This window comes from Haliaeetus albicilla, chromosome 1 (assembly GCF_947461875.1).
Source record: "Haliaeetus albicilla chromosome 1, bHalAlb1.1, whole genome shotgun sequence".
Classification (NCBI taxonomy): domain Eukaryota; kingdom Metazoa; phylum Chordata; class Aves; order Accipitriformes; family Accipitridae; genus Haliaeetus; species Haliaeetus albicilla.
Window position 1 is genome coordinate 36335855 of NC_091483.1, and position 11497 is coordinate 36347351.

At 45.6% G+C, this 11497-nt stretch overlaps 1 protein-coding gene across 4 annotated transcripts; it reads left to right on the forward strand.

Moving 5' to 3' along the window:
- The first annotated feature begins 2623 nt into the window (after positions 1–2623).
- LOC104324866 (toll-like receptor 2 type-1) lies at positions 2624–11297 on the forward strand. Of its 4 annotated transcripts, XM_069785566.1 has the most exons (4): positions 2624–3019; positions 3116–3213; positions 6565–6696; positions 8537–11297. In XM_069785566.1, the coding sequence occupies exon 4, from the start codon at positions 8543–8545 to the stop codon at positions 10922–10924; it is 2382 nt and encodes a 793-aa protein (XP_069641667.1). In that variant the 5' UTR covers positions 2624–3019; positions 3116–3213; positions 6565–6696; positions 8537–8542; the 3' UTR covers positions 10925–11297. The 4 variants fall into 4 exon arrangements, with proteins under 4 accessions (XP_069641667.1, XP_069641657.1, XP_069641649.1 ...); XM_069785556.1 differs by having other exon boundaries at positions 2624–3213; XM_069785548.1 differs by lacking the exons at positions 2624–3019; positions 3116–3213 and adding an exon at positions 6202–6468.
- The last annotated feature ends 200 nt before the right edge of the window (positions 11298–11497 follow it).

Genomic DNA, 11497 nt, shown 5'->3' on the forward strand with positions numbered 1-11497 from the left:
TGTATTCAAGCATCTAAAAAGTTGGTTTAAAAAATTATACAAATGAGAAAGTACACAATAGAAATAATCCCTGCAAGAAACTCACAAAACATGTCATTTTTCCAATGCAGAAAAACTTGGAAATAGCTCATTAAATTTTTCCTAATTTTTTAAAATAAGGAGCTTTGATAGGAGACGAATCAAGAAAAGTACCTGCACTGAAGAAAGAGCTTCTGAGGTCTTGAATAACTGAAAATAAGGATTTGGAATTGACTGGTTTTCTCTTTCTGAAATGCACTGTCATGTCTGAAATATTTCATGGCATCAGGTACAGAGGGAGGCAGCAGTTGAATACAAAGCCTGAACTACCTGTGCAAAATATATCCTGGCATTGAATTTTTTTGGAACAAATACAAAAATCTTGATATTTTTATGACATATGATAATGATCTGATTAATTTCCTGCTAAGATTCTTGCCCAACTGTTAAACACAATTTTTTTTTTTTTATAATAAGCAGTTAAATATGTATCTCTGCATCCCAGCACAGTATTTTCTATATCTGTAGAGAAAACAAACTCTAGCTGGTTCTGCAATGACTTGGTCCCGTTCCTGGGAATGTTTCCCTTCCATTAAAAAAATAAAAAGAGGAGAAAAAAAAAAGAAAAGAAGAAAGCTCTTTTTCAGTGTATTAGCACTAGGTAGACCTAGGCACGAGACATGTGTCCATGCATTCCTCTCAACGAGGAAAGATGAGGTTTGTTGGACCTTTCCTGCACTGAAGCACACCGACACACACATCCCTTTACCCAGCCTCTCTCAAAGGAGCTTTTCCTCGGAGCTGAGCGAAGCCATTTTTCCTCCTTGCAGGAAATTCCAGTGCTGGGATGTTAAACCCTAACTTCCTCACAACAGCCTGCCAGTGATGGCTTGCACCCGGTGGGCTGAGACAGAGTGTTTTCTCTGCCGGCGAGCTGAAATGAAGCAGAAGCCATCCAACAGCGAGCGTAAGACATCCCATTCCTCTCTCACCGCAACCCCCCTGTAGTGCAGCTTGTGCCTTGTAGGGTCCACGAGGGTATCTTGGGGTACCTGCAGCGGCCCCGATGGCCGGGGACGTGCTGGGGGGACCGTGCTGTCTCAGCACGGGGAGGTTTGGTGCCTCCTGGGAGGCCAGAGCCAAGGAGGGTTGCGGCTCTGTCTGGAAACCTGCAAAATGCCTGTTTTGAAATAAGCTTGGCACCTCATTTTCTTAAAAACTGGAAATATGTTTTACGTCTCCAAATACCTCTCTGGGGAGCCCATAACAGATGAGCTCTCTCATGGAGTTTGGGATAGAGCAAAGCAAGCTGATTGACACAGCAAGAGTGCAATATATGTAGAGATAGGCAAAAAAGTCCTTCAAAATACTAAGCAAGTGCTACTTTGGAAAGCTACACAGAGGTATTACCTGAAGGTGTCTAAAAAACTGAAGAAGTAGCTTTGTATGTTGATGATGTTGAACCAATTAACAGTATGAAAATTGCAGTAAATATATTAAAAGAAAATGTGATTTCCGGATGATGTCCATTTCAGGGGATGGATCCTCAGCAGCAGCAAGCTGGGAGCCTGTTTGCCCGGGTGATGAGAGGTACATTTGGGCTGACCTCCAAGATCCCGGTACCATGATGTTTGCGTTTCAAGTTCCCGAGTCCTACAGCCTGTTTAGGCTCCCTGTGGAGTGCCTGTAGACATTCAGGATTATGAACATGGGAAACATAAGTGCTGATACAGCCAAGCTAGCCTGTAAGAAAAGCTGAGATCAAGCTTTTTACGGGTCTTGGGCACCTGCTTCCGTGTTTGGTTCTCATCCCTGCATCTTCTCTGGGAGCTGGACCCCGTCCACAGGGATGCAGGGAGCCCTGGGCGGCATTCAGAGGAAGTTATACTTAACCAGATGTATTTCCAGACAGGCCTCCCCCACTCACAGGCTGAGGGAGTTTCATTAGTTGTTGGTATCAGTTTATATTTTGCCTTACTCCCTGCAGCACACCAGGAAGTCCGATGGCAGGCACGCTTGTACGCGGGTGCCTTTGATCCTGCTGTGTACCCAGCGTTTGTGTGCGGCTGAGCTGCCCGTCAGCATGCTTGACTGGCATCCAGCCCCACGCAAGTCTGGGGAGCAAGCAGTGATGGCTGGGGGGACCCATTCCAGGTGTGTTGTCCCTGAGTTTGCATTTTGGAGTAACAAATTGGTGTGATGCTGATAATGGGGTTTTGTGTGTTTGTCATAGTGGTCTTCAGAACAGGGTGCCAAAACTTGCTATAGTATTTACTGTTTTACAGCTGTGTATTAATGGAAAATACTAACATTCCTGTCAGAAAGAAATTGTTTTCACCCCACCTAAGAAAGTGCAAAGTAAGAAAGGAACTGTGTTCTCCAGCTTTGCCTAGCATGCAGGCTGCTTTCTGTTGATGCAATTTCCTTGGGAGTCAAATACTCAACAGGATTATTTTGGGAGAAATTAGGGCTTTTCTCCTGCTGAGTCATGCCGATGCAACTGTTCTAGAAAGACAAAACTTTCAATATTATTAGAATAAACTTTGGTGTCTTAGCCTGCAAACTTCCCTGCTATGTCCTCTGTTAAGGCAGCAAATCAGCGTCATGTTATTCTGATCGAATGCTTTCACAAAGAATATGATACAAAAAAATCCACAACCCTGCTTCCTTGTCAGAGGCAGTCCTGAAGACTGGCTGTTAAATAAGTAACCATTTACCCAGCATTGTCACGCTCCGCCACAACGGCAGGGCAAGGGTAGCCCAGAAGAAAATAAAGGGAATCTGCTCCTTTGCATTTAAACTTTCAGTCTGAAGATCTAACCAGGGGATTGAGCTGCTGGCAGGACAAACCTGATACAGAACATGACAAAGTTAAAATTGTTTCTTTTTCATTATAATATTCCTTTTTGTTGTAGTTTGAAGACGAATACCCGAAGCCCTGCAAGTCAGATTAAAGTGTAGGCACCAGCGGTGCATGCCAAGGCTCTGCTTCCAGGATCATGTAAGGATGCCAAGCCGTTCTGCTTTCAATTATACAAGTATTATACCTCCTGCTCCAAAGACTGCAAGCATAGATTTGACCGCTCTTCCTCGCCAGCCCTTTCCAGGGTGGGGTGGAAGAAGAGTGCCCCAGGCTCAGCCCAGCTGGCACCGCTGCAGCCGAGCTGATGTGCTGATGCATCCTGCTTACCAGGGGTAAGTATCAGGAAGCAGTTTTGCGCTGCTTGCAAAGATTTGGAAAGCGTTTCTGCTCCTGTTGCAAGCTGGCCAACAGATTCGTGAGCTCCCTTCCTTTTCTACTGCTTCTGCCTTTTTTCGAGGTTGGGGTGTGGGGCAGGGTGTCGTCTGGGTTGGGCCCCTTCTGCACTGCTCACTTGTGCATTCTCAGCGGAAAAGCAAAAAGCAGCTGTGAGTATGGATGCTGACACAGAGGAGGAAAGAGAGGAAGGGAGGAGACGGGCTGCAGGATCCTGTCATGTGGGACTGGGAAGGGGAAGTGCTTTAAAGAGTGTGACGTGCCCAGGTACTGCAGGAGATGAAGGAGTCATTACCTCTGGCTGGCGGAGGGGAGACAGCTGCAAGGCTCTAGCAACTGGAGCCTGATTCTAAAGCCACGTTCCCCTGAGTAACACTACACAGATGCAGAAAGAGGAGGTAGTGGGGATATAACGGTGAAAAAACCGCTTGTAACTGATGGCAGACTGACTGAGGACTAGTGTTGCCACTTGGTTTGTAGTTTTTGATCAGCAAGTCCACTCCCATGGGGTTCTATCCCACATAAATATATTTCTGTTTCTACATCTATTTTGGTCAACACCCATCTGATACAGCCCCCCATCGCTGGTCACTGCCCTGTCTAGCAGCAGCAGTTTACTAGGGGAGGAGGGTTGTGGCAGGAGCCTGTCCCTTTGCCAGCAGAGGCAATGCAGGGACCCGGCACTGAGCTGCAGGAGGCAGGGATGCTGAGCAGGCTGTACCAGGGGGTCAAGAAAGAGCTGGCTAAGGGGAATGTGTGCTTCTTATGCTGCTGTCAGATAAACAGTAACATTTAAAGCAAGAGAGCTTCAAACATGACCACAGCTCTGTTTCAGCCCTATCTATCTGCTTGTGTGGTGCCTCGGCTTGGAACCAGTTACAATCTGCTGTTAGAAAAGCACAAGCTTGTTGCAGATCTGTGTCCTTCTGCTGGGAAAAAGTAATGTACTGGCACAGGTGGAGGTATGTGCCTTTTTTAAACACTATAAAAGAGGAAGGATAATCATAGCTTAAGCTTGGAGGAGGAGAGAAAGCACCCACAAGGTGCAACTTTGTTCAATGCTAAACATGCGGTTACTATGGAGAAAAAACAAATGAACAGTATTCTCACCTTAAAAAACAGCAGTTTTCTCCTACTTTAGACTCTTTGATTTCAAAAGAAGTTGTTTTGAGTCCAGGCTGCAGCTCGGTTTGGAAGCTGATGCTCTGGAAGGCAGCTGGCTGGTACCTCACCTCTGTGTGTGGGGCAGTCTGGGGAGGTCATTTCTGGCCACCTTGAGCATCCTCAGACCTTCTTGACTCCAGATAACCTGATAAATCCGGATAAATTGACCTGGAATGAGAGAGGGAGAAGTTGTGCTGCTTGTAGACTTTTTTCCCTACTGATGGAAACAAGCAGAAGGCCTACCCTGATTTCTTGGATTTTTAAGCAGTTTGCTGAACTGAACTGCTTGGTTTGTGAACTGCAGCATGGGAAGGTGGACAGGGTCGCTCTGGTCTTCTCTTTCTGAGAGAAACCAGAAACCCGGCCCAGTTTAGAAGTAGGATGAGAGTGGGCTCACCTTGGATGTTAGGAGAAAGTCAGTATTTCTGAAAAAAATAGCTAGCACCTACCTCGAGTCTCCACAAATGTGTGGTGGTGAAGTGGTAACACACAAAAAAGTGCGCCTGCTACGCATTCAATGAAGTATGTGGCCTCATACGTGGTGGTCTTCTTCAAAGCTCTTCACAAATTTAACTATTTTAACTTTACCAAGGAGTTGCAAGTTTCATGACAAAAACATATAGGAATGAGTCACGTCAAACTCAGAACTAACATTTTAAAACATTTTGAAAACGGAAAGTCTTCTCTTTTTAAGAACAAGAACTGTTGCAGCTGAGAGGTGCCAGAGGGAAGAGGCAGCTTTTGGGAAGTTGATGACATCCCTTCACTAAAACACCATTTCCCCTCTCTGCTGTGTCCCACACCCTGCTCTGTCTCTATTCCCCACTCCCCTGGTAAAACTGCTTTGAAAACGTTGTTAGGCTTATCATCTATCCTGTGTAACAGACAGAAAATACAAGGGTATCTCAGTCTTTCAATTTCTTTTTCTGGAAGGCATCGAGTTCTTAACCTAATGTGCAGCGCTAATTTTAACATAGCACAACTGAAGGTCATTATGAGACACACTCGGGCTTCTGCCTGGGCTTTGCCACCCTTGAGCACACAGAAGCCACTGTGGGCCCTCTGACAAGTGGCCCAGCAGCTTGCAGGAATTGGTCCGTCTGTCTGCTCCCAGGCAGGTACCTCTCGGTGCAAGTAGGCAGCAGACCGTGACAATTTCTGTGCACAGAAAAAAAATGGAAAATGCAGTATGAAGGTTTGGTGTTTGGACTTAATGGGTTTCCCTTTCAGAGCTGGTAGGAAGTCTCCCTAGCCCTTTATGCATGCAGTATCCCTGGCCATTTGACCAGCCGTGTGTTTCCATTCAGTCAGGCTAAAATAAAAATCATCAAACCTCCCCTCTCAAAACTGCCTTGCGTATTTACAGAGGGATATTTTCTTACAAACTGTGGCTTCTTTTTCAGACAGAATATCAGCCCCCATTCTTAGGCATTTTCTATTTGTTGATAACGTATGACTGCAGTGACCTAGGAAACAAAATGATACTGAGTGTTTCTATAGTACTCTCTTTGCCTAAACAATTTGACTCCAACATTTATATCAATATAATTTATTTATCAATCTATATATTGATAACATTTTACAGAACATACACAACAAAATAACTTGGGTGTGCCGAGATGTTCTGTTGCTCAGTACAATTAACATTCCCCCAGTGCATACCAAACAATAAGTATCAAAAGCAGAGATACAGGAAGGTGAATGCAGTTCTGCCTGGGAACTATTTTTGCACTTAATACTGGAGGAAGCGATTGTGAAAGAATGACTTGCGCAAAATGGTTGCATCAGCCTTTCCAGTGATGGGCAATGGCTGACAAAAGGAGAGAGATCTGCCGCTGAATTTCAGCTTGCAAAGAAGAGAGTGCAAACATGATCTATGATTGTTTTTGTGTCCCCAGTCAGCAGCAGCAATAGAAGTGGTTGAAATGTGAGTTTGAAGGGCAGTGTTGTGCAGGCCAGACAATGCTGAACTCTTCAGAAGCCATGGTCTCCTTAGGGAAGCAGCCACTAAAGAAAAGCTGGGCAAACTGGTATGCTTCACTAGCTGAGTAGTTAGAGGACGTTGGGAAACTGTCAACATAAAGTTTTGTTTGAGGAGCACAGGCTGAAATATTTTCTCACTCCAGGACTGTCGTCGCATCAGACCTGCCAAAGGGTTTCCAACTTTTGTTGGACTTGAAGGTAGGAGGTGACTACTTGGATCCCAGAGTACATGATCAGCACACGAAGAGACTGAAACACAGCATGCAGTAGACAAGGTAAGTATTTACTCTCTGCATATTCAGGATTTGGGGATACTGTTTGTCTGCAGTACTGGAGCTGTTTACAGCAGCTTGTGAGCTTTAATAAGTGACATTTTCTGGTGTAGCCAATGGTGAAATGTTCTTTGGCACCCATGGCAGGAAACACAGCCCTTCTGTAAACTAAAATCAGTAATGTTCTAATTACATCCACGGTTTATAGGGTGACAGTAACATCCAGTTCCCATCTATTATCTGTGTTGATTTACAGAAAAGGGCGATAGACTTGTTTGGTTGCATATCAGCTTGTTCTGCCTTTCCAGTAAAGAATGTAAATTGCTTACACGGTATGTAAAAGGGTGTGCCAGGAGCCTATGCAGCTCTGCTTTTTAGAAGCCCTGAGGCTGGTGAGACTGTATGCGAGGGACCCCAAAATCTCTTCCAGAAAAGCCTGCGGTGTCAGAAGCCACAGCCTACTCAAAGGGCTGAGAGGGAGGACACGCTCTGTTCAGGCTTCTGCCTCACAGGTGGCCGTGCTAGAAGGACAGGCTAATGCTGTGAAGGCTGTGAGCATTTAGAATCATAGAATCATTTAGGTTAAGATCATTGACTCCAAGCGTTAACCTAACACTGCCAAGTCCTCCACTAAACCATGTCCCTAAGCACCACGTCTACATGTCTTTTAAGTGCCTCCAGGGATGGTGACTCCACCACTTCCCTGGCAGCCTGTTCCAGTGCTTGATAACCCTTTCGGTGAATAAATTTTTCCTAATATCCAATCTGAACCTCCCCTGGAGCAACTTGAGGCTGTTTTCTCTTATCCTATTGCTTGTGACTTGGGAAAAGAGACTGACACCCACCTCACTACAACCTCCTTTCAGGTAGTTGTAGAGAGCGATAAGGTCTCCCTTCAGCCTTCTTTTCTCTAGACTAAACAACCCCAGTTCCGTCAGCTGTTCCTCATAAGACTTGCGTTCCAGGCCCTTTACCAGCTTTGTTGCTCCTCTTTGGACATGCTCCAGCACCTCAATGTCTTTCCTGTAGTGAGGGGCCCAAACCTGAACACAGTATTTGTGGTGCGGCCTCACCAGTGCCCAGTACAGGGGAAAAATCACTTCCCCGCTCCTGCTGGCCACACTATTTTGATAAAAGCCAGGATGCCGTTGGCCTTCTTGGCCACCTGGGCACACTGCTGGCTCATATTCAGCCGGCTGTCAACCAGCACCCCCAGGTCTTTCTCTGCTGGGCAGCTTTCCAGCCACTCTTCCCCAAGCCTGTAGCGCTGCACGGGGTTGTTGTTACCCAAGTGCAGGACCTGGCACTTGGCCTTGTTGAACTTAATACAATTGGCCTCGGCCCATGGATCCAGCCTGTCCAGATCCCTCTGTAGACCCTTCCTACCCTCCAGCAGATCAACCCTCCCTCCCAACTTGGTGTTGTCTGCAAAGTTGCTGACGGTGCACTTGATCCCCTCATCCAGATCATTGATGGTCTAGCCATCTTCCCCTGTTTAGGGTTGAAACATCCGGCTGTAGCTTCATTGCTGAGAGGCAGTGTAATGCAAGAGATGTAAGAGGCAAGGGCCATAGCCAATACGTCTATGAAAAGGCAGGCTGTTGAGAATGGTCCTTTATGACTGTTGAGACATGATATGGCTGTAATCCAGGGATAAGTAGAATGCCATGTTTGCAGGACTGAGCAGCTGAAGTAAGAGGGGAAGACTGATGTCAGAGGATATCTCTTACAAGAAAAAAATTGAATCTGAACTTCCTAATAAAATTGCACAGGTGTTCAATTGTTTTCAGTTGCTGTTCAAAACTAAAAGTTGACACTACCTTCTCTCCTTTCTGTTTCCTAGAGCAAAATGTTCAACCAAAGAAAACACAAATCAAGAACTACACACACCTGGCAAGTGTGGGCCATCTACATGGTCTTAGCTGCAAACCTCTCTGAAGAGCAAGTGCTGAAGCAGGCTTGTCCTTCATGCGATGCCACTCAGCTTTGCAACTGCTCTTCCATGGGCTTGGACTTTGTTCCCCCAGGGATCACGGGCAAAATCACAGTGTTAAACCTGGCCCACAATAGGATAAAGCACATCCGATCCCAGGATCTGCAGCAGGCTGTGAACCTGAGAGCCCTGCTGCTGCAGTCCAATGAAATCAGCTCCATAGACAAGGACTCGTTTTGCTCCCTTGGGAAACTGGAGCTCTTGGACTTATCAAATAACAGCTTGGCTCACTTGTACCCTGCATGGTTTGGGCACCTTTTTTCGCTCCAGCACCTCCACCTTCAAGGGAACTCCTACAGAGACCTGGGGGAAAGCTCCCCCTTTTCTAGCCTGAGGAATCTGAGCTCTCTCCACCTGGGCAACCCGCAGTTCTCCACAATAAGGCAAGGGAACTTTGAGGGCATTGAGTTTCTTGACAAGTTGTGGATTGACGGTGGCAATCTCAGTCAGTATGAGCCAGGAAGTTTGAAATTAATTAAGAAGATAAATCACATGATCATAAACGTAAGAAGTATTAATATATTCTCAGCAATTGTCATGGACATTCTGCACTCTGTCACTTGGTTAGAAGTGAGAGAAATCAAATTAGAGATTGGAAAAAAAAGCATGGTGCAGAACTCTACACTTCCTTTTAGGATACGAAAGCTTACGTTTAAAGATGCTTCATTCACAGATCAATATATTAGCCGAATAATAGTATTACTGAAGGAAATAAAAACTTTGCAAGAGATTGAGGCAATTGATTGTGTGCTTCAGGGGAAAGGAGCATGGGATATTGAAGAAATCACAAGCAGTGGGCAAAGTTTTGTTGAAACAGTATCAGTAATAAATATAATGATTCAGAATTTTCATTTGTTTTTTGACCTGGACGGTATGGAGTCACAAATAAACAAGCTGAAAAGACTCACCATTGCAAGCTCTAAAGTTTTCATGGTACCATGCAAACTTGCAAAACATTTTTCGTCACTTCTGTATCTGGACTTTCATGATAATTTGCTTGTAAATAATCGCTTAAATGAGACAATATGTAGAGATGCTTGGCCTTCATTGCAAACTTTAAATCTAAGTCAAAACTCTCTAAAATCTCTGAAACAGACTGCAAATTCTGTAACTCGTCTACCCAAACTGGTTAATCTTGACATTAGCCAAAATAATTTTGGTGATATTCCAGATGTGTGTGAATGGCCCCAAACCCTGAAATATTTAAACCTCTCCAGCACTCAAATTCCTAAACTAACGACTTGCATTCCCCCAACGCTGGAAGTTTTGGATGTTAGTGCTAACAACCTGAAGGAGTTTGGATTGCAACTCCCATTTCTCAAAGAGCTGTACCTTGCAAAAAACCAGCTGAAGGCCTTGCCTGGTGCCGCACCCGTTCCTAACTTAGTGGCCATGTCAATCAGAAGAAACAAGCTCAACGGTTTCTCCAGGGAAGAGTTTGAGTCCTTCAGGAAAATGGAGCTGCTGGACGCCAGCGACAACAACTTCATCTGCTCCTGTGAATTCCTCTCCTTCATCCACCACGAGGCCGGCATAGCCCAGGTGCTGGTGGGGTGGCCAGACAAGTATGTCTGTGACTCTCCACTGGCAGTGAGAGGGGCGCAGGTTGGAGCCGTGCATCTCTCCCTGATGGAGTGCCACAGGTCCCTCGTGGTGTCGTCAATCTGCGTCCTGCTGTTCCTGGTCATCCTCATCCTCGTGGCCGTTGGCTACAAGTACCACGCGGTCTGGTACCTGAGAATGACCTGGGCATGGCTCCAAGCCAAGCGGAAGCCCAAGCGAGCCCCCCTGAAGGACATCTGCTACGACGCTTTTGTCTCCTACAGCGAGAACGACTCTGACTGGGTGGAAAACATCATGGTGCGGGAGCTGGAGCAGGCCTGCCCCCCCTTTCGGCTCTGCCTCCATAAGCGGGACTTTGTGCCTGGGAAGTGGATCGTGGACAACATCATCGACTCCATAGAGAAGAGCCACAAAACGCTCTTTGTGCTGTCCGAGCACTTTGTGCAGAGCGAGTGGTGCAAATACGAGCTGGACTTCTCGCACTTCCGCCTCTTTGACGAGAACAACGATGCAGCGATTCTCGTCCTCCTGGAGCCCATCCAGAGCAAAGCGATTCCCAAGAGGTTCTGCAAGCTGCGGAAGATCATGAACACAAAGACCTACCTGGAGTGGCCTCTTGAAGAAGAGCAGCAGGAGATGTTTTGGGAAAACTTGAAAAGGGCCTTGAAGTCATAGAACAAGTCTGCAGCCCCCGTTTCAGTGTATTTCCACAAAGGAGATACGTCAGTGTTTCTTCCTCCCAAGAAATTTTTCTTTTTTATTTTTCTGCCTAAGGAGAACCTGCTTTGTTGTGTATAGAAATAGTTATCATCTTACTACATGAGAAAGACCCACTTTAGGCTTTCCAGTGATTTGATACTCTGATCTTTAAAAATCTCTGCCCATAACTATGATTTTTGGAAGCCCTGTTGGACTTCATACACTTTTCTACATACATTTAGCTGAATGTATGTTATTTCTGTACTTTTCCCTCCTGTTACCACATCCCTGACTGGTTCCTAATAATGCCATTGTAATTTACAAATGAAAATAAAAGCCAAGGGCTTCACTGACACACTCCCCTGTGTCTGTTGTTCTCCTGTAGTTTATTTTCAGTGCCATCATTCATAGCAGGGTAATTAAAATTAAATTCTGAAAAAAACCCTGAGGACTTACATTAGAACAAGCCCTCTGAAGCCCTACCATTGCTGTGCAACACAAAAAAAAGGCAGTATTGAGTACGTACCTCTACTCACAATTCTGTTATTC

Coding starts and splice junctions, on each gene's coding strand:
- LOC104324866 (XM_069785556.1), top strand. CDS start 8,543: ATGTTCAACCAAAGAAAACACAAATCAAGAACTACACACACCTGGCAA.